General features: G+C 55.5%; 2 protein-coding genes across 5 annotated transcripts; one reads left to right on the forward strand and one right to left on the reverse strand.

Moving 5' to 3' along the window:
- The first annotated feature begins 2,981 nt into the window (after positions 1-2,981).
- STRA6 (signaling receptor and transporter of retinol STRA6) lies at positions 2,982-22,540 on the forward strand. Of its 3 annotated transcripts, none has more exons than XM_086849432.1 (18): positions 2,982-3,240; positions 6,135-6,291; positions 6,601-6,679; positions 7,027-7,112; positions 7,896-8,032; positions 8,987-9,153; positions 9,948-10,064; positions 11,683-11,750; positions 11,831-11,907; positions 12,447-12,508; positions 12,596-12,776; positions 14,520-14,595; positions 14,921-15,054; positions 16,179-16,296; positions 16,917-17,018; positions 18,441-18,604; positions 19,633-19,761; positions 21,133-22,540. In XM_086849432.1, the coding sequence occupies exons 2-18, from the start codon at positions 6,170-6,172 to the stop codon at positions 21,309-21,311; spliced, it is 1,998 nt and encodes a 665-aa protein (XP_086705558.1). In that variant the 5' UTR covers positions 2,982-3,240; positions 6,135-6,169; the 3' UTR covers positions 21,312-22,540. The 3 variants fall into 3 exon arrangements, with proteins under 3 accessions (XP_086705558.1, XP_086705557.1, XP_086705556.1); XM_086849431.1 differs by having other exon boundaries at positions 3,099-3,240; positions 6,114-6,291; XM_086849430.1 differs by having other exon boundaries at positions 3,105-3,240; positions 6,114-6,291; positions 21,094-22,540.
- A 1,000-nt stretch (positions 22,541-23,540) lies between these two features.
- On the reverse strand, positions 23,541-26,714 carry ISLR (immunoglobulin superfamily containing leucine rich repeat). 2 transcript variants are annotated; one of them, XM_086849459.1, is made up of 2 exons: positions 26,640-26,714; positions 23,541-25,657 (listed from the first exon to the last, which is right to left on the reverse strand). In XM_086849459.1, the coding sequence occupies exon 2, from the start codon at positions 25,646-25,648 to the stop codon at positions 24,401-24,403; it is 1,248 nt and encodes a 415-aa protein (XP_086705585.1). In that variant the 5' UTR covers positions 25,649-25,657; positions 26,640-26,714; the 3' UTR covers positions 23,541-24,400. The 2 variants fall into 2 exon arrangements, with proteins under 2 accessions (XP_086705585.1, XP_086705584.1); XM_086849458.1 differs by having other exon boundaries at positions 26,603-26,695.
- Between the last annotated feature and the right edge of the window lie 348 nt (positions 26,715-27,062).

Consider the following 27,062-nt stretch of genomic DNA (forward strand, 5'->3'; position numbering starts at 1 on the left):
TTTCCCTTTTTCCCTCTTTTTTTCCTCTTTTTTCCCTTTTCCCCATTATTTTTATCTTTTCCCCCTTTTCCCCTCCTTTTTCCTTTTTTTCCCTTTTCCCCCTTTCCCCCCCTCATTTTTCCCACTTTTTTCCCTTTTTTCCCTCTTTTTCCCCCATTATTTTTCCCTTTTCCCACCTCTTTTTTTTCCCTCTTTTTTTTCCCCACTCCTTTTCCCTCTTTCCTCATCATTTTTCCTGGTTTTCCCCCATTATCTTTTCCTCCTTTTTCCCCCTTTTTTTCCCATTTTTTCCCTTGTTTTTCCCCCTCTTTTCCCTCCTTTTTCTCCCCTTCCCCCCCCCCCCCTTTTTTCCCTCTTTTTTTTTCCTTTTTTTCCCTCCTTTTTCCTTTCTTTTCCCCCTTTTTCCCTCCTTTTCCCTCTTTCCCCTCCCTGGCACTGGGAATGATCCATGGGATAATTCTGAATCCCTGGGAATTCTTTATCCAGAGGTTCCAGACACTCCCCCCAAAAATCGGGAAAATCCTGATCCCATCCCCATCCCTCAGCGCTGATTCCCGGAACCGATGGAAGCGGCTCCCAGAACGCAGAATTCCTGGGATATCGGAGCTCCGGGAGCTCGGATCTGCCAAAATTCCTCCAGGCTGGAATGGAAAATTCCCAAATTCTGGATTCCCATGAGCTTTGCTTGGATTTAGGGTGAGATTCCCAAATTCTGGATCCTCTAAATCCTGGGAATTCACTGAGAGACTCCCAAATTCTGGAGCAGCCAAATCCTGGGAATTCAGGCAGAGATTCCCAAATTCTGGAGCAGCCAAATCCTGGGAATTCAGGGACAGATTCCCAAACTCTGGAGCAGCCAAATCCTGGGAACTCACTGGCAGATTCCCAAATCCTGGATCTGGTCTGGATTCAGGATCCATCCCATCCCATTCCTGGGAATTCTGGAGCCTCCCGGGAATTCTGGAGCCTCCTCGAGGGCCCCTTTCCCACATTTTTTCCGGGATGAGGCGGGAGCCGGGCCCGCAGGTGGCTCCGGTCCCAGACAGCTCCGCATTCCATGAAAATCCCACATTCCAGGCCTGAAACAACAGGATCAGCCGAGGGAAAAGGGCCAGGATCCGACAGCGCCAGAGGCCCCATCCCTGGGAAATCCTGGGAATTTTTTTTGGGGGGGGATTCCCAGGCATCCTCCAGGCACGGAGCCAAAATTCCAGCCCCCAGAATTCCAGCCCAAAAATTCCCTGTCCCAAAATTCCAGGCCCCACAATCCCAACCCCAAAATTTCCAACCCCAAAATTCCAGACCAGGAATTCCTACCCCAAAATTGTAACCCCAAATTCCAGCCCCAAAATTCTCCATCCCAAAATTCCAGGTCCAAATTCCAGCCCCAAAATTCCAAATTCAGAATTCCAGCCCTGAGATCCCTGTCCCAAAATCCCAGACTGGGAATTCCAACCCCAAAATTCCCATCCCAAATTCCTGCCCCAAAATCCCCATCCCAAAATTCCAGCCCTAAAATCCCAGCCCCAAAATTGCAGATGAGGAATTCCAACCTCAAAATTCCCTCTCCCAAATTCCAGTCCCAAAACCCCAACCTCAAATTCCCTGTCCCAAAATTCCAGCCCCCAAAATTCCAAACCAGGAATTCCTACCCCAAAACTCCAACCCCAAAATTCCTGTCCCAAATTCCAGCCCAAAAATTCCAGCCCCACAATTCCAGGTCCAAATCCCAACCCCAAAATTCCAGACCCCAAAATCCCAGACCAGGAATTCCAACCTCCAAATCCCCATCCCAAAATTCCCGACCCCAAAATTCCAGATGAGGAATTCCAGCCTCAAAATTCCCTCTCCCAAATTCCCGGCCCAAAAATTCCAATCCCAAATTCCCTCTCCCAAAATTCCAGCCCCAGAAATTCCAGACCAGGAATCCCTGACCCCAAAACCGTAGCCCCAAATTCCAGACCAGGAATTCCAACAAAAAATCCCCATCCCAAAATTCCAGCCCCGCAATTCCAACCCCAAATTCTCTCTCCCAGAATTCCAGCCCCCCAAATCCCTTTCCCGTTTCCCGGGAATCTCCTCCGGCCTCTCCCGGGGCCTTTTTCCTTTAAACCCTCCCATGGAAAAAGTGGGAAAAGCGATCCCGAATCGCGGGGTCCCTCCGGTCACGGGGGTCGGGCTAAAAATTAATCGGGATTTTCCACTCGGCCGCATTTTCCCGGGATTTGGGGTCACGTGGGGGGGATTTGTTCGCATTCCCGAGGTTTTGCCCTGGATTTGAGGCTCCCGCTCCTTTTTTTGCATCCCCCCCCCAAAAAATCTTTCCCTTTCCTTTTTCCCGCTTTTTCCCGCGGTTCGGTGGCCCCGAATTCCCAGGAAACGGTAAAAAAAACCACAGGATTTTGGGAATTTGGGGGCTCGGTTTTCCCTGGATTTGATCCAGTGGGAATGAGAGATCCCAATCCCTGTTTTTCCTGCTCCATCCCGAGGTTTTTCCCCAGAATATTCCCCCCAAAAACCCCAAATCAGCGGGATTTGGGGAATTCCCTTCCCGAATGTGCCAGGAGAGGCAAAATCCCCAAAAAACCCGTGGGATTTTGGGAATTTGAGGGCGGATTGGGCTCAGTGAGGGATCACCATCCCAATCCCTGATTTTCCCGCTCCATCCCAAGGTTTTTCCCCCCAAATATTCCCCAAAATAAAAACCCAAACCAGCGGGATTTGGGGAATTTGGGGGCTCAGTTTTCCCTGGATTTGATCCCGGTGGGAAAGAGGGATCCCAATCCCAACCCCTGCTTTTCCCGCCTCATCCCAAGGAAATTTCATCCCCAAATTCCCTCTCCGGGAACCGGGAATCCCCCCAAAAAATTCGGGATTCCTCCTCTCCTCGTCCCGATTTTCCCCATCCCATTCCCGACCTTCCCCATCCACCCCAGCAGCTCCCAAATCCCGGGAAAATCTCGGAGCCGCCTCCTCCTCCCGCTAAAACCGGGATCAAATCCCAAAAACCCCCACGGGCGGCTCCAAAAACCGGGATTAAATCCCGAGAATCCCCGCGGCCATGGAAGGGATAAAGTTCCCAAAGATTTCCCGAAGTTCCCGGAGTTCCCGGAGCCTCTGGAGCCTCCCGGACTTTGTCTCCGGGCCCGGGCTTTGGATCGAGCCCAGCGCGGCCCCAAATTCCTGGGAAAATTCCAGGAGCGGCCGGAAGGAGGGAAGAGGGAAGGAAGGAAGGGAAAGGTAACCGGGATTTCGGGATTTCGGGATCTGGGAATTTTTTTTCCCTCTTTTCCCCTCCCCCTCTTTGCGGTTTCCGCTCTCCCGCGTTGGGAATTCGGGAGCGGATCCTGCCCTGAGGGCGGCGGGAATTCCCAAAAAAACTTCCCGGTTCCCACCCCCAGCTGGGATTTCACTCCCGGTTTTCCCTTCCCCGGGGGCTGCGGAATTCCAGGATCAAGAAATTCCCAAAAATTCCCAAAATTCCTCCCCCCCCCCCACCGGGAGAGGTTTCACTCCCGGTTTTCCCTTCCCGGGGAATTCGGCATTCCAGGATCAGGAAAATCCCAAAAATTCCTAATTTCACCCCCCCACCCCCCCCCCATCCCGGAGGGGTTTCATTCCCGGTTTTCCTTTCCTGGGGGATTCGACATTCCAGGATCAGGAAAATCCCCCAAAATTCCCGATTCCCATCCCCAGCTGGGATTTCAGCCCCAGCGGATCCAAATCCCACCCTGGGGAGTGCGAGAATTCCCAAAATTCCCAATTTTTCCTTCCAGCAGCGCTCTCATTCCCGGTTTTCCCTTCCCCGGTGGCTGCAGAATTCCAGGATCAAGAAAATTCCCAAAAATTCCCCAAATTCCTCCCCCCAGGAGGGGTTTCACTCCGGGTTTTCCTTTCTTGAGGGATTTGGGATTCCAGGAGCAGGAAAATTCCCAAAAATTCCCAATTCCCCCCCCCCCCCCCCCCAATCCAGGAGAGGTTTCATTCCCTGTTTTCCCTTTCCCGGGGGCTGCAGAATCCCAGGATCAGGAAAATTCCCAAAATTCCCAATTTCTCTTCCCTGGGGCCGCAGAATCCCGGGATCAGGTTTGGGAATTCTGGGAATGAGAGCGCCGGGGGAATTTGGGGATTGGCTCGGGAATGGGATCGGGAATTGGGGCTCCATGAGCCCCTCAATCCCTTGGGATGAGCCCATCCCGTGGGATTTTGGGGATCCCTCTGGAATTCCGAGAGCTCCGGGGTGGGACAACCCGCTTGTCCAGAGGGGTTTTCCCAAAAAAAAAACCCCAAAAACCGGGAGAGGCTTCGGGAACTCTCGTCCCTGTGTTCCCAAATTTTTTATTTGGGATCTTTTGGGAGATGCCGGAGCGGGATCAGATCCCAAATCCATCCTCGGGATTGGCAGGGATCGGGAATTGAAGGAAATCGGGATTATCCCAACCCAAACATTCCCAGGAAAATCCTGGAATGAAATCCCAAACAAAAAGTTGGGAATTCCCTCCCGCATCCTTTTCCCTCTTCCCGATTTTATTCCGGGATGCCGAAATTCCTGGGAATTCCCGATACAAGGGAGAGGTCCCGGGGGGAGCAGAGGGATCGGATTCCAAGGAAAAGGCGGGATCTGGGATAGGCGGGGCCGGGAATGCGGATCCCGCTGGGATTTTGGCGCTCCCGCCTCTTTTTTTTGGGGATTTTGGGAGCCAGGAATGAGCTGAGGGATCCAATTCCATGGGAGGGGGAGTTCCCGTTATCCCGGGGGGATCCGAGCGTGCCAAAGGCTGGAAAATCGGGAATGAGCCTTCCCGGGGCTGGAAAATCGGGAAGCGGCTCAAACCCGGGATGGGCTCTGGGATTTGGGATCTGGGATCCCAAACTGGGATTTGGGATGGGATGAAACTGGGATCGCTGGGATTTGGGATCTGGGATGGGATTTGGGATTTTTGGGATGTGAAATTTGGGATGAGATTTGGGATGGGATTTGGGATCACTGGGATTCCAAACAGGGATTTGGGATGGGAACTGGGATTGTTGAGGTTTAGGATTTGGGATTTTGGACCGCTGGGATCCCAAACTGGGATTTAGGATTGCCAGGATTTGGGATCACTGGGATTTGGGATCTGGGATCACTGGGATTTGGGATCTGGGATCACTGGGATTTGGGATTGTTGGGATTTGGGACTGTTGGGATTTGGGATGGGAACTGGGATGGGATCTGGGATCTCTGGCATCCCAAATTGAGATTTGGGATCTCTGGAATCCCGATCCCATGGGATGACCGGAATCCCTGACCGGGACCGGAGCAGAGGCAGGATCCGATTCCCGGCGGATTTTTTGGGAAGAGAGGCTCAAATCCCAAATTTCCCATCCTGGCGCGGCGGGAATCCCTGGAAATGCTTCCCGGCAATCTCCTGGATCCATCCCCATCCCAATCCCGAATGTCGGGAATTCCGGCCCTGGAGCGGAGCCACCCCCGCAGTCCCCAAATCCCAAATCCCGGAGCGTCCCGGGGCTGCTCCTGGCATCGGGATTCCCACAATTCCCACTTTTCCAGCCTCGGGACCTTCCCGCTCCCGCCCCTCCCCGGCCGTGCCCTTTGCGCCGCTTTTCCAGCCCCAAGAATTCCTTGGAAAACCCAAACAAAGGCTGGGAGCGGCTCCGGGATCATCGGGATCGTCCCTCGGGATCCTCCCCTCCCCCCGCTCCACCCAGCAGCTGCAATCCCGCTGGAATTTTGGGCTTCTCCCGCCGTTTTTCCCACTTTTCCAGCCCCCATCCCTCCTCTCCCGGCTCCTTTCCCACTTTTCCAGCCCCCACCTGGCTTTTCCCAGCCTTTTCCCCACTTTTCCAGGTGGTTTTCCCACTTTTCCAGCCTCATCCAGCTTTTCCTGACCTTTTTCTCCCTTTTCCAGCCCCCATCCCTCCTCTCCCGGCTCCTTTCCCACTTTTCCAGCCCCCATCCCCATTTCCCATCTTCTTTCCCATTTTTCCAACCCTCATCCCACTTTTCCTGGCCTTTCTCCCACTTTTCCAGCCCCATCCTGCTTTCCCAGGAGTTTTTCCCACTTTCCCAGGAGTTTTTCCCACTTTCCCAGGAGTTTTTCCCACTTTTCCAGGAGTTTTTCCCACTTTTCCAGCCGGTGCTGGGATCCCGGAGCAGGAGGGTTTGGCCATGGCCTCCAACAGCTCCTCTGGAATTCGGGATTCCCCCCTGGAGCCGGGAATTTTCCTGGATGAGGATCTGGGATCCGACTGGTACCTCTACGAATCCACGGAATCTGCACTGGGAGATGAGTGAGTGTTCCCTTCCCACGGAGCAAATCCCTGGATTTTGGGCCCTTCTACAAATCCTGGAATTTTTGGTCATTCCCTGATTTATTCCCGGATTTTTTGCCTCACCAAAATCTGGGATTTTTCCCAGAATTTTCCCATCCCCTGCAAGGTTAACCCCAAATCTGGGATTTTTCCCATTTTTCCAGAATTTTCCCCATCCCTTTCAGGGTTAAAGCCCCAAAATTTGGGAATTTTCCTGTTTTTCCAGGGTTTTCCCCGTTCCTTTCTGGGTTAAACCCCCAAAATTTGGGATTTTTCCCGTTTTTCCAGCCTTCTTCCCGACGCCATCCCGGAATGCCACCCCACCATTTCCCCCCGGCTCTACCACACCATCATGGCTCCCGTTTCCGTGAGTATCCACCCCAAAATCCTGGAATTTTCCTGTCCCGGGGAAAAATTCCAGGGGGAAAAAAGGAAATTCCAGGGGAAAAAAGAAATTCCCATTCCCACATCCCATCCCCCACCCAGAATCCACGGATTGGGTTCAGCCCCTGGCTCCGTCTTGGATGAATTTTCCTCCCCTAAAAGCTCCCAGAATTCCTGGATTTCTGGGATTTCAGCTCCCTATGGGACAAGAACTCCAAAATCCCTCCTGGATCTTTCCCGGGATTCCTTTTCCATGGATTTACGGGGTCTCTGTGGGGTTCCCGGCATTCCCAGGAGTGTTTTTCCATGAAATTCCCATCCCTTTCCCAGCTGGCCGTGATCCTGGCCTTGTCCTTCCCGGCCAAGCGTCGCCGTCTCCACCGGAGCTGCTGGAGCGGTGTCCCGGGATTGCTCAGGTATCGGAATTCCCAAAATCCCAACCCTCCTTCCCTGGAAAGGGCTCGGAATTCCCAAAATTCCTCTTCTTCTTCCGTGGAAAGGGCTCAGAATTCCCAAAATTCCTCTCCTCCCTGGAAACATCTCTGAATCCCCAAACTCCTTTGATCCCTCATTGGAAACAACTCAGAATTCCCAAAATCCCAATCATCCCATTCCTGGAAAGGGTTTGGAATTCCCAAAATTCCTCTCCTCCCTGGAAAGGGCTCTGAATTCCCAAACCCCTTGGATTCCCTCATTGGAAAGAGCTCAGAATTTCCAAAATCCCAATGATCCCTCTCTGGAAAGGGTTTGGAATTCTGAAAATTCCTCTCCTGCCTGGAAAGAGCTCAGAATTCCCAAAATTCCTCTGACCTCTCATTGGAAAGAGCTTGGCATTCCCAAAATCCCAATGATCGCATTCCTGGAAAGGGCTCAGAATTCCCAAACCCCTCTGATCCCATTCCTGGAAAGGGCTCAAAATTCCTCTCCTCCCTGGGAACATCTCCAAATTCCCAAACCCCTCTGACTCCTCATTGGAAAGAGCTCAGAATTCCCAAAATCCCAATGATCACTCTTGGGAAAGGTCTCGGCGTTCCCAAATCCCAATGATCCCATTCCTGGAAAGGGTTTGGCATTCCCAAAATCCCAATGATCCCTCTCGGGAAAGGGCTCGGAATTCCCCAAACCCCTGTGACCCCTCCCCCCCAAATCCCTGGGAGCGGCTGGGAATTCCTGACGCCGTTCCCGGGATCCTTTCCCAGCTCCGGGAATCTGGAGGAGGACGGGAGCCGCGCTCCGGCCGCCGCCGCCTTCGCCCTGCAGATCTCGGCGCTTTTCCAGCTGCTGCTGGACCGGGAACCGCTGCCCCTGGCAGCGCCCGCCGGACACGGAGCGCGCGGTGAGAGCCACCGGAGAGCGCCGGGACGGCACCGGGATGGCACCGGTGACACCCGTGGTGTCACCTGTGGTGTCGTTGTGACGTCATTGTGATGTTATTGTGACGTCGTTACGGTGTCACTGTGATGTCACTGTGATGTCACTGTGGTGCCATTGTGATGTCAGGGTTATGTCAGTGTTGTCAGTGTGATGTAATTGCGATGTCACATATGACGTCACAGGTGATGCCATTGTGATGTCATCTGTGATGTCATTGTGATGTGATTGTGACTCACAGCGATATCACCTGTGATGTCACATGATGTCACTGTGACGTCACATGCGATATCACACATGATGTCACAGTGATGTCATTGTGATTGTATATGTGGTGTCATTGTGATATCACTGTGATGTCACTGTGGTACCATTGTGATGTCACATGTGATGTCAGGGTTATGTCAGTGTGATGTCACTGTTGTGTCACATGTGATGTAATCGTGATGTCATTGTGATGGCATATGTGATGACAATGTGACGTCACTGTGACGTCACATGTGACGTCACATATGATGTCATCTGTGATGTCATTGTGATGTGACTGTGACTCACAGTGATCTCACCTGTGATGTCACAATGATGTCACTGTGACGTCACTGTGAAGTCATGGAGACGATACCTGTGATGTCACCTGTAATGCCACATGCTGTCACTGTGATGTCCTTATGATGTCATATTGATGTCACCACGATGTCGATGTGACATCACCATGGCGTCACCCATGATGTCACCGCAATGTCGATGTGGCATCACCATGATGTCACCCATGATGTCACCCATGATGTCACCGTGATGTCTATGTGATGTCATCATGATGTCACCCATGGTATCACTGCCACTGTAATATCAATGTGATGTCACCATGATGTCACCGCAATGCCGAGTCCTCATTCCATGTTTTTCTGGCTTTTCCCAGAGTTCTGGAAGCTGCTGGCGCTGCTCTATTACCCGGCTCTCTACTGGCCGCTGCTGGCCTGCGCTGCTGGCCGGCGCCGCCGCGGCTACGCGGCCGGAGCTCTGCTGGCCTGGGGCCACTGCGGGGCCCAGCTGGGCCAGCGGCTGCAGTGTCCCCTGCGGCCACAGGTGGGGCTGGAACCGCGGTGGCACCTCCTGGGGTGGCCTTGGGTGGCACCGACTCCTGGGGTGGCCCTGAGCTTCTGTGGCGTCCTTGTCACCTCCCTGGGTGGCCCTGAGGGGTTGTGGTTCCCTTGTCACCACCTTGGGTGGCCCTGAGGTGGCACCAAGTCCTTCTGGGTGGCCCTGAGGGGTTGTCACTTCCCCGGGGCTACGCGGCCGGAGCTCCTGCTGGCCTGGGGCCACTGCGGGGCCCAGCTGAGCTAGCGGCTGCAGTGTCCCCTGCGGCCACAGGTGGGGCTGGCACCACGGTGGCACTGAGGGGTTGTCACCTCCCTGGGTGGTCCTGAGGTGGTGCATTGTCCTGCAGGGTGGCACTGAGGGGTTGTCACCTGCACGGGAGGCCTTGAGGGATTGTGGCTTCCTTGGCACTTCCTCTGGGTGGCCTTGGGGGGGTTGTGGCTTCCTTGGGTGACCCTGAGGTGGCACCATGTCCTCTAGGGTGGTGGCAGTGTCACTGTCCCCATGATGTCCCCACAATGTCCCCAATGTCCCCTCAGGTGCATGGGCTGTACATGGCACTGTGCCATGTCCCCAGGGTGGCTGTGTCCCCACGACGTCCCCACGATGTCCCCCCAGGTGCACGGGCTGTACTCGGCACTGTGTCACATCCCCATAATGTCCCCAATGTCCCCAGTGTCCCCAGGTTCATGGGCTGCACTCGGCGCTGTGCCACGTCCCTGGGGTGGCAGTGTCACTGTCCCCAATGTCCCCAATGTCCCCAATGTCCCCAATGTCCCCAGGTGCACGGGCTGTACTCGGCACTGTGCCACGTCCCCGCGCTGCTGGCGCTGGCTCTGCTCAGCCTCTGGTACCCGGCACTGCTGATCCGCAGCCTCCGGCAGCGCCCGGAGCCACAGGTCGGACACCGGGAACGGGGGAGTGGGAACGGGACACTGGGAATGGGACACCGGGAATGGGACACCAGGAGTGAGGGAGTGGGAACGGGACACTGGGAATGGGACACTGGGAATGGGACACCGGGAACGGGGGAGTGGGAACGGGACACTGGGAATGGGACACCGGGAATGGGACAGCGGGAACGGGGGAGTGGGAACGGGGGAGTGGGAACGGGACACTGGGAATGAGACACCGGGAATGGGACACCGGGAATGAGACACCGGGAATGGGACACCGGGAACGGGGGAGTGGGAATGGGACACCGGGAATGGGACACCGGGAATGGGACACCGGGAACGGGGGAGTGGGAATGGGACACCGGGAATGGGACACCAGGAGTGAGGGAGTGGGAATGGGACATTGGGAATGGGACACTGGGAATGGGATTAGGAGCGGGGTTGGGATTGGGAGCAGGAGCGGGACTGGGATAGGGATTGGGGTTGGGATCAGGATCCAGATCTGGTTTGGGATGGTGATGGGGATTGGGGCTGGGACTGGGATCAGGATCGGGATCAGAACCGGGATCATGGGAACGGGAGTGGGATCGGGACCAGGGCTGGGATCAGGACCTGGATTGGGTTCAGGAGGGGGATGGGGATGGGGATGGGGATCAGGACTGGGACTGGGATTGGCATCAGGACTGGGGTTGGGATTGGGATCGAGAGCAGGATTGAGATTTGGGATCAGGAGCGGGATCGGGTTCAGGATGGGGATGGGGATTGGGGCTGGGATTGGGATCGGGATCAGGATTGAGAGCCTGATTAGAATCAGGATCAGGATCAGGATTGGGATCGGGATTGAGATTGGGTTTGCGGGCTCTGCACGTTCCCCTCCCAGCCCCAGCACTGGGGGTTCTCCTTCGATATCCCAGGATTGGCACCAGGAATTTGGGGACAGTCCCTGGGGGATCGGGATCAGGATGGGGATCGGGATTAGGAATGGGATTGGGATCAGGATTGGGATCAGGATCAGGACCAGAACTGGGTTTGGGATTGAGATTTGGATCAGGACCAGGACTGGGTGTGGGATTGGGATCGGGATTGGGAGCAAGATCGGGATCAGCAGTGGGATTGGGAGTGGGATTTGGATTGGGATCAGGACCAGGACTGGGTTTGGGATCGGGATTGGGACTGGGATCAGGACTGGGTTTGGGATAGGGATTGGGATCAGGATGGGGATGGGGAGCTCTGCCCGTTCCCCTCCCGGCACCGAGGGCTCTCTGTTGCTATTCCGGGGCTGGCACCGGGAGCAGGAAATCCGCCTCTGGAATAAATCCCTTCCACAAGGGGCTCCGGCCATCAATGGCTCCGTTCAGGCCGGCTCCGGGCTCTCCTCGTTTTCCCGGATAATCCCTGGCACTCGGAGTGGTGCTGGGTCTTTGTCAGGAAGAGAGGAGGGAAAACCAGGAAAGGCCCGAGGTGACCCCCGGCAGGCAGGAACGAGGGATTCCAGAGGGAATGGGGGCCGGAATATTCCTGCTTTTCCATCCCGACATTGCACATTCCACCTCCCAGGCAATTCCTGTTGGGATATTCCCGGTCTCCCCAGACCCATCCGTTTTTCCCTGTTTCCCACCAGATTCCTGGGAAAGGTTATTACGGGAAGTACCTCAAGGCCGTGCTGTCCAAGCGGGGCCGGAAGGGGAGGTAAGGCCGGCCATTCCCATTCCCAGCAAATCCCAAAGTTCCCGAAAGTCGGGAATGTCAGCCTCTCCCGCCTCCCGCAGCTCCGTTGGGATCGAGGAGAGCCGCTGGTCCCGGATCCGCTCCTACCTGCGCTCCTACTTCTACATTCCCGAGGAAGGTGGGAAAAATCCGTGGGAAAATCCCATGGGATCGGGGAATGGTTGGGCTTGGGATTTATGGATCAGCCAGGCTGTTCCCGATATCCCAGCTTGCTCCCAGCCCCATCCCAGCCAGCCTGGGCTGGAGCCCAAATCCAGCCATGCTTGGGGCAGGGATCCACAAATCCATGGAAAAAGGTCCTGGGAGTGACGGGAACGCCGTGGAGACCCCATTTCCATGGAAAAGGCTCCTGGGAGCGGTCTGGGGAAGATTCCAGGGAGTTTGGGGTGGTTTTCCTGGCAGGGAAGGATGGGAGCAGCCGGGGGCTGTAGAAGGGAATTATCCAGCACCGAGAGGACAAAATTCTGGGAATGTGGAGCCGCTCCCAGCTCTTCCCATCCGTGGAGGAGCCGCGGAACATCCCAGAGGTGGCACCTGAGTTCCCATGGAAAAGCAGGATCCGTTCCCAGACCTCCGTCCCGGCAGGAATTCCCATTCCAGGAGGAAACCCCGTTCCAGGCTCTCCCTCCACCATCCCCCAATCCCGCTTTTCCGCAGGATTCCGGATCCCACTGAAGCTGCTGGTGTCAGTCACCACGGCCGTCATCGCCGTCTACCAGGTGGGGAACATTCCCGTGGGAACATTCCGGCGGGATCCCGGCCGGAAATGCCGGGATGCCGACGGGAGCTGATGGGCGGCCCCGCAGGTGGCCCTGCTGCTGCTGCTGGCCGTGGTGCCCACCATCCGGATTGTCCGGGCGGGAATGACCAAGGACGTGGTGGTGCTGCTGGTCCAGCTGGGATTGGTGCCCTCGGAAAATCCGGCCGTGCCAGGGGACATGGAAAAGGAGCTGGGAACCGTCCGTCACTACCTGTGGGCGTTGGAAGGTGCCCGAGCCGCCGGATCGGCGTTCCGGAGGGGGATTCCAGAGGGATTTTGGGATTCCTCAGATGGAGGATGGGATGGGGAGGATTCCAGAGGGATTTCAGAGGATTCGTGGTCTGGGGGATGGGACTGGGAGAATTCCAGGGAGAATTTTGGGAGGATTCCTGGCCTGGTGGATGGGATGGAGCAGATTGCAGGAAGATTTCCAGAGGATTCCTCACCTGGAGGATGGGATTGGGAGGATTCCAGGAAGATTTCCAGAGGATTCCTCACTTGGAGGATGGGATGGGGCAGATTCCAGAGGGATTCTGGGAGGATTCCTGGCCTGGAAAATGTGAGGGGGAAGATTCCAGAGGGATTTTGGGAGTGGCTGGCCAGGATGGGGCAGATTCCAGGGAGATTTTGGGATGATTCCTCACCTGGAGGATGGGACTGGGAGGATTCCAGGGGGATTTCCAGAGGATTCCTGGCCTGGAAGATGGGACTGGGAGGATTCCAGGGGGATTTTGGGAGCGGCTGGCTGGCATGGGGAGGATTCTTCACCTGGAGGATGGGATGGAGCTGATTCCAGAGGGATTTCCAGAGGATTGCTCACTCGGAAGACAGGATTGGGAAGATTCCAGAGGGATTTCCAGAGGATTCCTCACCTGGAGGATGGGATGGGACAGATTCCAGGGGGATTTTAGGAGCGGCTGGCAGGGATTGGGCAGGTTCCAGGGTGATTTTGGGAGGATTCCTGGCCTGGAAGTTGGGACTGGGAGAATTCCCAAGGGATTTCAGGAGAATTCCTCACTCGGAGGACGGGATTGGGAGAATTCCTGAGGGATTTCGGGAGCAGCTGGTGGCGCTGGGGCTGTGCCAGGCCGGCGCGTGCCAAGGCGGGAAGAGACTCTGGGAAAAGCCGTTGGGAAGAGCTGGAGGGAAGAGGCGGCAGATGCCGCGGGCTTGGAAATCTGCGGGAAGCGAACAGATGGGCCCCGGATCCCTGGAGAGCCGAAATCCTTGGATGGAAGGCATGAGGGGAGAGCAGGGAAGAGGGAATAGCAGGGATGGAGGGATGGCTGGGATCGGGAATTCCAAGGATTGGGAATTCCAGGGATGAAAGGATGGCTGGGATCAGGGAATTCCAGGGATTGGAAACTCCAGGGATGGAGGGATGGAGGGATGGCTGGGATCGGGAATTCCAGGGATTGGGAATTCCAGGGATGAAGGAATGGCTGGGATCAGGGAATTCCAGGGATGGAGGGATAGGAGGGACGAAGAAATATCAGGGATCAGGGAATTCCAGGGATGGATAGCAGGAACAAGGGAATTTCAGGGATGAAGGGATAGCAGGGATCATGGAATTTCAGGGATCAGGGAATAGCAGGGATCAGGGAATTTTGGGGATGAAGGAACAGCAGGGATGAGGGAATTCCAGGGATTTCAGCATCCCACCAACTCCAGGGAGGAATTTCATGGCTTTTCCTGGATCCCCAAGCCTCTCTCATCCCGTTCACTTCCCTCCTCCCGCTTTCCTGCCAATCCCCTTTTCCCAGGACCCCCCTCCCATTATCCCATCCCATCCCAAGATTTTCCCGGATTTGGCTTTTCCCTCCCCCTGTCCCTCGGGAGCCGAAGGAGACAGCAACAAAAGGCAGGAAACTGAGGCAGGGCGCCCATCCCCCGTCCAATTCCCGCCAAAATCCCATTCCCGGTGGCGTTCCCGAGCCCGAATCCAGGAGTTTTTTCCCGATTTTCCACAGTTTGCTACATCAGCTCTCTGGTGTTCTGCTGCCTGCTGACCTGTGCCATGCTCCTCAGGACACTGGCCATGCACAGGTGCCATTCCCAAATCCCCAAATCCCCAAATTCCTGCCCCCATTCCCAAATTCCCGGCCCCATTCCTGCCATTCCTTTGCCCATTCCCAAATTCTCATTCCCAATATCCCCATTCCCGATATTCCCATTCCCGATATTTCTGGTATTCCTGATATTCCCAGTATTCCTGATATTCCCATTCCCAATATTCCTATTCCAAATATCCCCATTCCTGATATCCCCATTCCTGATATTCCTATTCCCAATATTCCTATTCCCGATATTCCCATTCCCGATGATATTCCCAATATTCCCATTCCCGCTGACATTCCAGCTGCTTTTCCAGGTCCAACCTGCGGGCTCTGTACCAGGGCGCGGTGCTGGACGTGTTCTCCAAGGCCCAGATCCTGCGCCCTTCCCGGGAATCCGTTGTCTCCTGGATCGGCTTCTCCGCATTCCAGGCCGCCTTCGCCTGCCTGGGTACCGGGATCCGGGATCCTGGGAGAATCCCGGTTTTCCCAAGGCTTGAGAGGCCGTTCCCGGGTTTTGATTGGCTTTTCCTCGCGGGAGATCCGGCGGGATTTGGGAATGCTGGGGGGTTGGGAATTGGGGGGGGGGGGGGGGGGAATTGGGGGGGTTGGGAAATGGGGGAAAATGGGAAAAAACGGGGAAAATCAAAAATTGGAAAAATGGGGAAAGTGGGAAAAATCAGAAAAATGGGAAAAATTGGAAAAAGCAGAAAAGTGGGAAAAATAATTGGAAAAAAAATGGGAAAATGGGATAAACAGGGAAATCAGAATTTGGAAAAATGGGGAAAATGGGATAAATGGGAAAAGTGGGAAAAGATGGGAAAAAATGGGGAAAATGGGGAAATCAAAACCTGGAAAAATAATTGGAAAAAATGGGGAAAATGGGAAAAAATGAGAAAAATCTGAAAAAATTGGAAAAATCTGAAAAATCAGAAAAAATGGGGAAAATGAGAAAAGCAGGAAAAATTTAAAAATAGGGAAAAGCAGAAAAAAATTGGAAAAATTGAAAAAAATTAGAAAAATTGGAAAAATCAGAAAAAATGGGAAAATAATTGGAAAAATGGGGAAAATGGGAAAAATTGGAAAAACAGGGAAAATTTGGAAAAATCAGAAAAATTGGAAAAATGGGGGAAATGGAAAAAATTTGAAAAATTGGGAAAAATTCAAATATTGGAAAAATTAGGAAAATGGGAAAAATTGGGAAAATGGGAAAAATTGGGGAAATTGTGAAAATCAGAAGGATTGAAAAAAATTAGAGAAATGGGAAAAATCATAAAAACTGGAAAAATCGGGAAAAATCAGAAAACCTTGGGAAAATCAGGCTGGGAATTCCAAGAGGGGGAAGGGCTGGGATGACGCCTGGGTTCGGCAGGATCCCAAATATTCCGACGGGGAAAAATCCCTTCCCAACCCCAACCTGGATCATCCCAGGAACAACAAGCCCAAAAAGTGGGAAAACCCCCGGGAATGGCGGGAAGGATCCCTGGGAAAGGGTGGTTTGGGGTTTTCGGGGAGCGCGGGGAGGAGGAGCCGTTCCCTGATCCCAAATTCCCAGATTCCGTGTCCCGTTCCCAGGGCTCCTGATCCAGCAGGTGATTTTCTTCCTGTGCTCCGTGGCCTTTGCGTTCCTGGTGGTGATCCCGCTGCAGGCTGGCCACGGCTCCCCGCTCCTTGGGATCGTCCGGAACATCTGGTGAGGCCTCAGGAAAAGCTGGGAAAGGCCCTGCATAGCTTTGGGATGGTTTTCCAACACTTCTGGACGTTTCTGCTTCCTACGGCCATGGTTTGGGCCATTCCTGGGATTTCTGGGACATTTCCAGGATTTGGAACCATTCCCGGTATCTTTGGGGTAATTCCTGGTGTTCTGGGTCCATTCCAGGTGTTTTTGAGTCAATTCCCAGTATTCCCAGTCCATTTCTGGTGATTCCGGGTCCATTCCCATGGTTCCAGGTCCATTCCCATTGATTCCATGTCCATTCCCGGTGTTATTTCCGCTCCGTTCCCAGTGTTTTTCTGTGTTCATTCCTGGTGATTCCAGTTTCATTTCCAGTATTCCTGCTCCATTCCTGGTGTTTTTGGGGTCCATTCCCAGTGTTATTCCCGCTCCATTCCCGGTGTTTTTGGGGTCCATTCCCGGTGTTTTTGGGGTCCATTCCCGGTGTTGTTCCTGCTCCATTCCCGGTGTTGTTCCTGCTCCATTCCCGGTGTTTTTGGGGTCCATTCCCAGTGTTGTTCCCGCTCCATTCCCGCTGTTGTTCCCGCTCCATTCCCGCTGTTGTTCCCGCTCCATTCCCGCTGTTGTTCCCGCTCCAGGCCCCTCTGGCTGTTCCTGTTCCTGGCCGTGCTCCTGCAGCACCTCCTGGCCCATTTCCACTTCCTGCAGCGCAACAACCTGAGCGCCGAGCTGGCCCACAGGTACCCACAGTGTCACCCGGTGTCACCCAGTGTCCCCGAGTGTCACCCAGTGTCCCCCAGTGTCCCCAAGTGTCCCCCAGTGTCACCCAGTGTCCCCGAGTGTCACCCAATGTCCCCAAGTGTCACCCAGTGTCACCCAGTGTCCCCAAGTGTCCCCCAGTGTCACCCAGTGTCCCCGAGTGTCACCCAATGTCCCCAAGTGTCACCCAGTGTCACCCAGTGTCACCCAATGTCACCAAGTATCACCCAGTGTCCCCGAGTGTCACCCAGTGTCCCCGAGTGTCCCCCAGTGTCCCCCAGTGTCCCCCAGTGTCACCCAGTGTCCCCGAGTGTCACCCAGTGTCACTGAGTGTCCCTTAGTGTCCCCTGAGGGTCCCCTGAGGGTCCCCAAAGTGTCCCTTGAGTGTCCCTGAGTGTCCCCAAGTGTCCCCAAATGTCCCCAAAGTGTCCCAAATGTCCCCAAAATGTCCCCTCAGTGTCCCCATGTGTCCCCAGCCTGGCTCTGGTGACAATCCCAGGCTCTCCCGGAGGTTTCTTGGGAAGTTCTGGCCGGGATTTTGGTGGGGTGACCTTGGTGAGGTGGCCCTGCTCTGCTGGCCCTGTCTCCGAAAATCCGGGAAAAGCCCAATCCCACAGGATTGGCCGGATGGGGCCGTTGGCAGATGTCCCTGCCCAGGACACGGTGTCACCACCCGGGATGGGGTGACAGAGGGACCCGAGTGTCCGGTCCCACCCCCTGGCAGGGCACCGAGGTTCTCCTCAGCCCATCCCAGGCCACCGGCAGATGTCCCTCACTGGGACACGGTGTCACAACCTGAGACTGGGGTGACACACGGACCCAAGTGTCCCCAGCTCTCCTGGAGCTGCTATCCATCCCAGGCCACCAGCAGATGTCCCTCACCCAGGGATGGTGTCACCACCCAAGATGGGGTGACAGAGGTGTCCAGTCCCAGCCCCTGGCAGGGCACCAAGGTTCTTTCTGCTGTCCATCCCAAACCACCAGCAGATGTCCCTCACTCCCACGTGTTGTCACCACTTGGGATGGGGTGACAGAGGGACCCGAGGATTCTCCTTCCACCTCTTCTGTCACCTCCTGATGTGGCAGTGATGCTCTCCTGGAGCCGCTATCCATCCCAGGCCACCAGCAGATGTCCCTCACCCAGGGATGGTGTCACCACCCAAGATGGGGTGACAGAGGGACCCGAGTGTCCCCCTGGTGTGGCACTGATGCTCTCCTGGGTCTGGTGGCCTCCATCCCAAAATCCCAACCCCACGTTTTGGCCGTTCCCTCCATCCCTGAGGAGAAAAGGAGCTCCTGGAAGTTCTCCTGGAAGTTCCCCAGGAGCTCAGGTGGGGCCGGGTAGTTGGGATGGGCCGGACTTTTCCCGGGAAATCCATCCCGTGGGATTCCGTGCCTTGCAGGTGCACTCTGAGTGTCACCTCCTTCCTGCTCTTCCCCACCAACGTCCTGGTGGGCTTGGTGGCCGGAGTGTGGCGCGTGGTCATCTCCGGCCTCTACAACTCTGTCCACTTCTGCCGGCTGGACATCAGCCTGCTGCACCGCCGTGCCGACACCTTCGACCCAGGTGGGAGTGCACCGGGGGCTGGAATGGGGACAGCCTCAAATCCTTGGGAATGGGACACCTGGAGCTTCTCCTGTTCCTGGTTTTCATCCTGAAAAAAAGTGGGATGAGCTTTGGGGTTTGACCTCGTGTCCTGGGAGAAGGGAGAGGAGACCTCAGGGGGGTTCCCCTGTTTTTCCCGCTGGGATTGATGGTGGCCGAAAATGTTGGGAATGGGACACCTGGAGCTGCTCCTCATTCCTGGTTTTCATCCCGAAAAAATGTGGGATGAGCTTGGGGTTTGTCCTAGAGGAAAGAAGAAAGGATCTCAGGCCTCCTCCCATCCCAAAAAAAAAAGTGGGATGAGCTTTGGGGTTTGACCTCGTGTCCTGGGAGAAAGAAGAAAGGACTTCAGGCCTTCTCCTGTTTCTCCTGTTGGGATTGATGGTGGCCTCAAAACCTTGGGAATGGGACACCTGAAGCTTCTCCTGGTTGCTGGCTTTCATCCCAAAAAAAAAACTGGGATGAGCTTTGGGGTTCAACTTGGGGGAGAGAAGAAAGGATCTCAGGCCTTCTCCTGTCCCAGAAAAAAGTGGGATGAGCTTTGGATTTGACCTCACGTCCTGGGAGAAAGGATCTCAGGCCTTCTCCCGCTTTTCCAGCTGGGATTGAGGGTGGCTTGGAAATGGGAAAACAGCAGCAAGGGGCTTCTCCCGATTCCTGCTTGATCCTGCTTTTTATCCCCCAAAAAATGTGGGATGAGCTTTGGGGATTGACCCCATGTCCTGGGAGAAAGGGGAGGAGACCTCAGGGGAGCTTCCTCTGTTTTTCCTGCCGGGATTGTGAGAGTACGGAAAGCAGAGCTGGATCCTTCCATCGGCTGTGGGGTGGGAAGGAGCTAGAAAGCAGGAATGGGGAATTGGGGATGGGGAATGGGGAATTGGGATGTGGGGAATGGGAATGGGAATGGGAATGGGAATGGGAATGAAAATTGGGAATGGGGATGGGGAACAGGGAATGCAGTCCCGGCTGAGGGCACGCTGTCGCTTCAGGGTACCACAGCTACTGCCACTACCTGCGGGTGGAGGTCAGCCAGTGCCACCCCCTGCTCAAGGCCTTCTGCTTCCTGCTCCTCCAGCCCTGCCGGCCGGAGCCACCCCGGGACACCCAGCTGGAGGAAGGTGGGAACTGGGAAAGCACCAGAACAGGGGGAGGGACACACGGATGGTGTCTTGTGATGCCTTGGGTTGGTGTGGGGACACCTCCATCCATCCATCCATCCATGGATCCATCCATCCATCCATGGATCCATCCATCTATCCATCCATCCATACATCCATCCATCATCCATCCATCATTCATCCATCCATCCATCATCCATCCATCATCCATCCATCATCCATCCATCCATCATCCATCCATCCATCATCCATCATCCATCCATTATCCATCCATTATCCATCCATCCATCATCCATCCATCCATCCATCATCCATCCATCATCCATCCATCATCCATCCATCATTCATCCATCCATCCATCATCCATCCATCATCCATCCATCCATCATCCATCCACCCATCCATCCATCCATCATCCATCATCCATCCATCCATCATCCATCCATCCATCCATCATCCATCTGCCATCCATCCATCATCCATCCATCCATCATCCATCATCCATCCATCATCCATCCATCCATCATCCTTCCATCCATCCATCCATCCATCCATTCATCCATCCATCCATCATCCATCCATCCATCATCCATCATCCATCCATCCATCCATCCATCCATCATCCATCCATCATCCATCCATCCATCCATCCATCCACCCATCCATCATCCATCCATCATCCATCCATCATCCATCCATCCATCCATCATCCATCATCCATCCATCCATCCATCCATCCATCATCCATCCATCCATCATCCATCCATCATCCATCCATCATCCATCCATCCATCATCCATCCATCCATCCATCATCCATCCATCCATCATCCATCCATCATCCATCATCCATCCATCCATCATCCATCCATCATCCATCATCCATCATCCATCCATCCATCCATCATCCATCCATCCATCATCCATCCATCCATCATCCATCATCCATCCATCCATCCATCATCCATCCATGGATTCCATCCATCCATCCAAGGGCTGGTCCCATGCCAAGGTCAGGATCTTTGGGATGTGGTGGGATCTTGGTGGCTCCAGAGAAATGGGGCTGGAATCTGGGAATCCTGGAATGCTTCGGCTTGGATGGGACCTTGATGCCCATCCAGGGACCCCTCCCACTATCCCAGGCTGCTCCAATCCCTCTCCAACCTTTCCTTGGGCACTTCCAGGCATCCAGAGGCAGCCACAGCTTCTCTGGGAATTCCATCCCAGCCAGGAATTCCTTCCCGATATCCCCCTAGTCTCCTCATTCCCAACAGGAATCCATCCCCCTGTGCCTCATCCCAATCCCTCTCCCTCTCTCCTGGTGCTTTTCCAGGCCCTGAATGCTTTTCCTGCTGCTCCCGTCTCCTTCCAGGCCTCCAGCTGATGCATCCCAAGCATCCGGCTCTGGGAAAAGCTCGGATCCGGCAGATCCGGGCACGCTGGTGCCTGGCCTACACGCTCCTGCACAATCCCTCGCTGAGTGCTTCCCGGAAAACTGCGCTGGCCAATCCCGCTGCCAATGGCGCCCAGCTGGGCGTTCCCAGGCCCTGAATTCCCGGGAATCCTGTCCCGTCTCCCATCCCATCCCCAGTGGGAATTTCAGGCTCTTCCCACCTCCCCCTTTCCCTTTTCCTCCGGACTCTCTCCAAGGGTTTATCCCTAAATCCCCTCCTGAGCTCCGGAGGCGATGCCTCTGAGCCCGGCCTGGATGGATCCAAGCCGAGGAAAACACTCCCAACATCCCAAAAATATTTTGGGATTCCCTCCCGCAGCCAGCCCCTTTCTCAGCAGCTTTTCCTCCACGGGACAATTCCCAGGGAACCGGGACAGGGATGCAGAGGGATCTTCTCCATCCCAAGGAATTCCCAACCGCCTGGAATTACCCCTGGAGCTCCACGTGGGAGAAAATTCCCATTCCCAGCTTCTCCCTCCCCGATCCCAGCTCTGTTTGGGCTCCGCATCCGCTCCCAGGACTTTTTTATCCCGCCAAGTTTTGAAGGATCAAATCCCTCCCTGCTCCCCGTCCTCTACCATTCCTGCTGGGTTTTCCAGGGCTGGGATCCATGGAAAACCTCGCTGGGAAGTGCAGGGGGAGGGGAATAAACAGATACCTCATTCCCGCTCCCGAGATGCACCTTCTTCCTTGGATATTCCCAGCTCTGGTGGAATTTGGGACCATCCCAGCCCCAAATCCAGGGAATGGTTGGGATGACCTCGCCCAGCAGAGATTTTGGGGATCTGCTCCAGCTGGGAATGTTGGGATCCAATCCACGATCCCAATTCAGGGCGGTTTTAAGGGAAAACAGCTCCCACAATTTAGGAACGGGGAATTTTGGGGATGAAACGCCAGCGGGATGGGAACGAGGCAGTGCTGGATCGTCTCTTCCTGCTCTTAAATCCCGGAATTTCAGACTTTTTGGGCTGGAATGAGCAGGCTCCTGGTGGCTCCTTCCATCCCAAACATCCCAAGATTCCCTTGGGAATTCTCAGCCCAGCCCACACAGAGCTACCAGATCATCCCAGGATTTCCTTGGGAATGGCTGGACCTGTTCTCCACAGGATCCCAAGGATCCCATTCCTCCCTCTGGAATGTTCCCCGCACCCTCAGGATGATTCCCGAGCTTTGGGGTTTCCTTGGAGCGTCCCCCCCTCTTTTCCCAGGATTCCCTCCCGGCCCATCCTGACCCCTGCGGCCCCAAAGGCAGCTGAAAATTCCTTCCAAAAATCCCTTTAAATATCCCTAAAATCCCTTCAAATATTCCAAAAATCTCTTCCAAAAATCCCTTTAAAAGTTCCTTTAAAAATTCCAAAAATCCCTTTAAAAATCCCTAAAATACCTTTAAAGATAAAAAAAAAACCTCTTTAAAAATCCCATTAAAAATCCCAAAAATCCCTTAAAAAATCCCCCAAATCCCAAAAAAAATCCCCAAAATCCCTTCAAAAATCCCAAGAATCCCTTTAAAAATTCCTTTAAAAATACGAAAAATTCCTTTAAAAATCCATTTTAATAATATCAAAAATCCCTTTGAAAATAGTAATAAAAAAATCCATTTAAAAAAATCACATTAAAACTCCCAAAAATCCCATTAAAAAATCCCAAAAACCCTTTAAAAATCCCAAAAATCCCTTTAAAAATCCCAAAAATCCGTGGCAGCTCCATGCCATGGGTGGGGCTGAATTTTTGGGATCTGTTTTCATATCCCCACCCAAGGCTCCCGGGAGATCCGTGGAATTTCTGGGGTTTCTGGGACAGCAGCCGCACCCTGGGCGGGATTTGGGATTTTCTTGCCCTTCCTGACTCTTCCCACATCCCAGCTGGAATTTCGGGATTAATCCCCCAGGGACAAACCGGAGTTTAAAAGTCGGATCCTGTGGAATGAACCCCAAAATTTTCCTTGGGGGCACGGTTTTCATCCCAAAGCATGAAAAATTTGTGGGAATTCCTCACAGAGACCTCGGCTGCCAAATTCCCTTTCCCTAAAATCTGTTTGGATAAGGAATTTTGGCGCTGGAGAGCTCCAGGCTCTGCTTTTCCAGCTGATTTTGGGATTTCTGTTGGGGGCGGATTTTGGGGTGTCCCAGGATTTGGGGGTATCCCACGATTTTGGGGATTGGGATTTTGGGGTATCCCACGATTTTGGGGTATCCCGCGATTTTGGGGATTCGGGATTTTGGGGTATCCCAGGATTTTGGGGTATCCCAGGATTTTGGGGATTCGGGATTTTGGGAATTTTTTGGGGGACGATTTTGGGATGCACAGAGCAAGCTAAGCCCGGCTGGTTTAGAAAAATCCGAGGAGTTTATTCAAGGTGTTTATTAAGAAGTCATTATTAATTCAAAGTGCTCATTAATTAAATGCATTCATTAAAAACCGTTCCTCTATTCAAGGTGTTTATTACAGGTATTTATTAATTAAAGGCATTAATTAAAGGCGTTAACTGCTGGCCCTATAGGGGCCCAGATCCCACTGGGAATTCCAGAGCTGGATCCATTCCCAAATCCCCGCCCTCCGAGGGATTCCCGGGATAAGCTGGATAAGGAATGTTTGTCCTGCCGGGAATTCCAGAGCACACCGGGAATGTTCATGGCTTAAAGGCAGCTCCGCTTCCCTGCTTTTCCCCATCTTCCCCCCATTCCCACTGGGAATGCTTTGTGAATCTTTGGCTCGAGCGGTGGGTCCAGCCCAGACGGGTTCTTTGGGATCGCGGTGTTGGAATTCCCACGGCATTCCAGGAGGAGATCGGGATGGGAGCTCGGGATGGGAGCTCGGGATGGAAGCTTGGGGTGTTCCCGGAGCTCCTACGAGGAGAAAACCCGGGAATTTCTTCCCGATCCAAGGCCCTGGGTCCCCTGGGAGCCCATTCCCATGGGAAGGCACTTTTTCCTTGGATCCCTGGGCGGGATCTGGGGTGGGATTGTCCCGGCTCCAGCGCCTGGATCCGGGCCGGGAGAAAAGCGGGAAGTGGTGGCAGATCCCACCTGGATCCGGCCTGGATCTGCCCTGCATTCCCTGAGCCCCTCCAGGATCGGGAAGGGCCGGACCCGCCGGGATCCTAGAAGCTCAGCAAAGGCTCCGCGAAAGGGGAAAAAACTATGGGAAAAAAGGAATTTCCCCCCCCAAAAAAACCACCGCTCCCCCTTCACCAGAGCAGCAACATCAGCAGAACCAGCGGCCAAATTCCCGGGCGGAATTCCTGGGCCGCCGCTGCGCTCCGGACCTCCTTGGGCAGGTGGTAGACGATGACCAACTTCTCTCCCATCCCGGATGGATCCAGCTCGTCCCCCTTGGAGCAGCTTTTCCCTCCGGGCTGCCCGGCCTGGGGGTCATCCCTGGGCAGCTCCTCGGCCGGGTTCCCGGAGCCGGACAGCGCCACGTTGACCGACACATCGCGCGTCCCCACCTCGTTGATGGCCAGGCAGGTGTAGGTGCCTTCATCCTCCTTCCCGAAATCCGGGATGGCCACGGTGCCGTTCTTGAAGGCCAGGAAGCGCCTCCCGCCCGCTTTGACGCCTCCGTCGCGGGCCACCGTGGGCCCGTGGATGTCCAAGCGGCGAGCGGCCGTGCGGATCCGCCAGTGGATCTCGGGCGGGGGGCTGCCGGCCACGCTGCAGTGCAGGCTCAGCGTCAGCCCCTCCCGGTTCTCCCCATCCCCGCGACTCCCGGACAGGTAGGTCAGCTGCGCCGTGGGAGCCACGCACAGCTCTCCGGGAATATCCCTGACCGGCCTCCCCCGCAGCCTCGGCGGGGCGGCGCACAGCGTGGAGCCCGAGCCCGAGATGACGGCCGAGGTGGCCTCGGCCCATTCCTTGAGCCAGAAGAGTTTGCAGGAGCAGTTGAAGGGGTTGCGGAAAAGCTGGAGCTGCGCCAGCGCCGGCAGCGCCTCGAAGGTTCCGCGGGCCAGCGTGGTGAGCTCGTTGTCGTTGAGCCAGAGCGAGCGCAGCTCCCGGAGGCCGCTCAGGGCCCCGGCCGGCAGCGAGGACAGCCGGTTGTTGCTCAGCTTGAGGATCTGCAGCGCTCCCAGCCCGCGCAGGTCCTGCCAGGGGAAATCCGCCAGCCGGTTGTGGCTCAGGTCCAGGTTCTTGAGCTGCGGCAGCCGCGAGAAGGTGCCGGGCTCCACGGCCGAGATGTGGTTGTAGCCCAGCCACAGCGACTGCAGCTCGGGCACCTCGGCCAGCGAGGCTCGGCCCAGGCGGCTCAGGCGGTTGGCGGAGAGCGTCAGGATGGTGACATTGGGGGACAAGCCCCGGGGGACGTCGCGGAGCTCCCGGTAGGCGCACTCGGCCAGCAGCCGCCCGTTCCTCTTGGCCGAGCAGGAGCAGAGGCTGGGACAGGCCAGGCCCGGGGACAGCAGCGCCAGCAGCGCCAGGACACCGAGCGCCCTCCTCATCCTCCCGTCCTGCCGGGAACAGAGAGGCGCGATTACCCCGGAGAGGATCGCGGAGAGAATTCCGGCTGGGAAAGGCGCTTTGGGATGTTCCCGAAATCCCGGCTCGAGCAGGGAAGTTCCCCCCGCCCTGGCGAGCTTCTCCCGGGCCCTCCGGGTAGCGCCCTTGGGATGGGAAGTTGGGATGGGAACCCCTCGGGATGAGGAGCGGCGGCCGCGGGGTTCCCGGTTCCTCCTCCCCAGGAGGATCGGATCACCCGCGGCTCCTTCCCCAGCGGCCTCCCCTCAAACCATGGGATTTTTGGGATTTCCAGCCAAACCCCCGAGCTCCGGCTTTTCCCATCTCATGGAAAAAATTCTCCCTCAAGGCCCCGCGGCCGCTGGAATTCTCTGCAGGAGAATTTTTCCCGACTAACTCCTTCTTCCCCTCTCCGGAGCTTCTCCGGGCCGCTCCAGCCGCTCTTCCCGAGGCCGTGTCCCACCGGGAAGAGGTTAAGGATTCCCGCTCGGCCAGCAGCTGGCAGCCAGAGCCCTTTGTCTGAGCTCCCCTGCTCCCAGCCCGACATTCCCGGCGGGAGCCGCTTCCTTGGGAATGCGGAGGCGGAATAACCCCGCACTCCTCGGCGAGGGAGACACCCCGGGATGGGGATTTGAGGCTCCCCGGCGGTGCTGGAGGAGCCCAGCGAGGGCTCGGTGGCATTTTTGGGATGCCCGGGGAGAGCCAGACCCCATTTCCCAGGGATTTCGGAGGAGGATCCCGGATTTTTTTTTCCCTCCGTGCCCCATCCCAGCTTTTTTCCAGAGTCCCCCCGCGGGCCCGCGCGGCGCATTCCACAGGCGTGAATAACCCTGCCCTCTTCCTTCCCTCCTCTCCCGGACTTTCTTTTCCCGGATTTTTTCCCGGTTTTCCCGCGTGCCAGCCCCGCTCCCGGGGCCCCGCCGCCCCTGCCCGGTCACCGGCGGTGCAGCCCCGTTGGTCCCCGCTCCTCCGGACCTCGGCCCGCCGCTCCCGGGCCCTTCTCTTCCTCCTCCTCCTCCCCCTCCTCCTCCTCCTCCTCCTCCTGCTCTCGTCCCCTCCCCGTCCCCCGGGCCCGGTTGTTTTCCCTGGCACCGACCCGATCCCGCCTGCCGGGCGCTTCCTGCGCCTTCCCTCCGCACCCCTGACCCCAAAATCCCATCAAATCCCATTCCCTCCACACCCCTGACCCCAAAATCCCATCAAATCCCATTCCCTCCACACCTCTGCCCCCCCAAAATCCCATCAAATCCCATTCCCTCCACACCTCTGCCCCCCCAAAATCCCATCAAATCCCATCTCATCCCCACTGCCCAACCCCCAAAACCCCGTCCCCCACACCCCTGTCCCCTAAATCCTATTTCCCCCACACTCCTGCCCCCCAAAATCCCATCAAATCCT

The sequence above is a fragment of the Cyanistes caeruleus genome, chromosome 13, assembly GCF_971803275.1.
Source record: "Cyanistes caeruleus chromosome 13, bCyaCae1.hap1.1, whole genome shotgun sequence".
Taxonomy (NCBI): Eukaryota; Metazoa; Chordata; class Aves; order Passeriformes; family Paridae; genus Cyanistes; species Cyanistes caeruleus.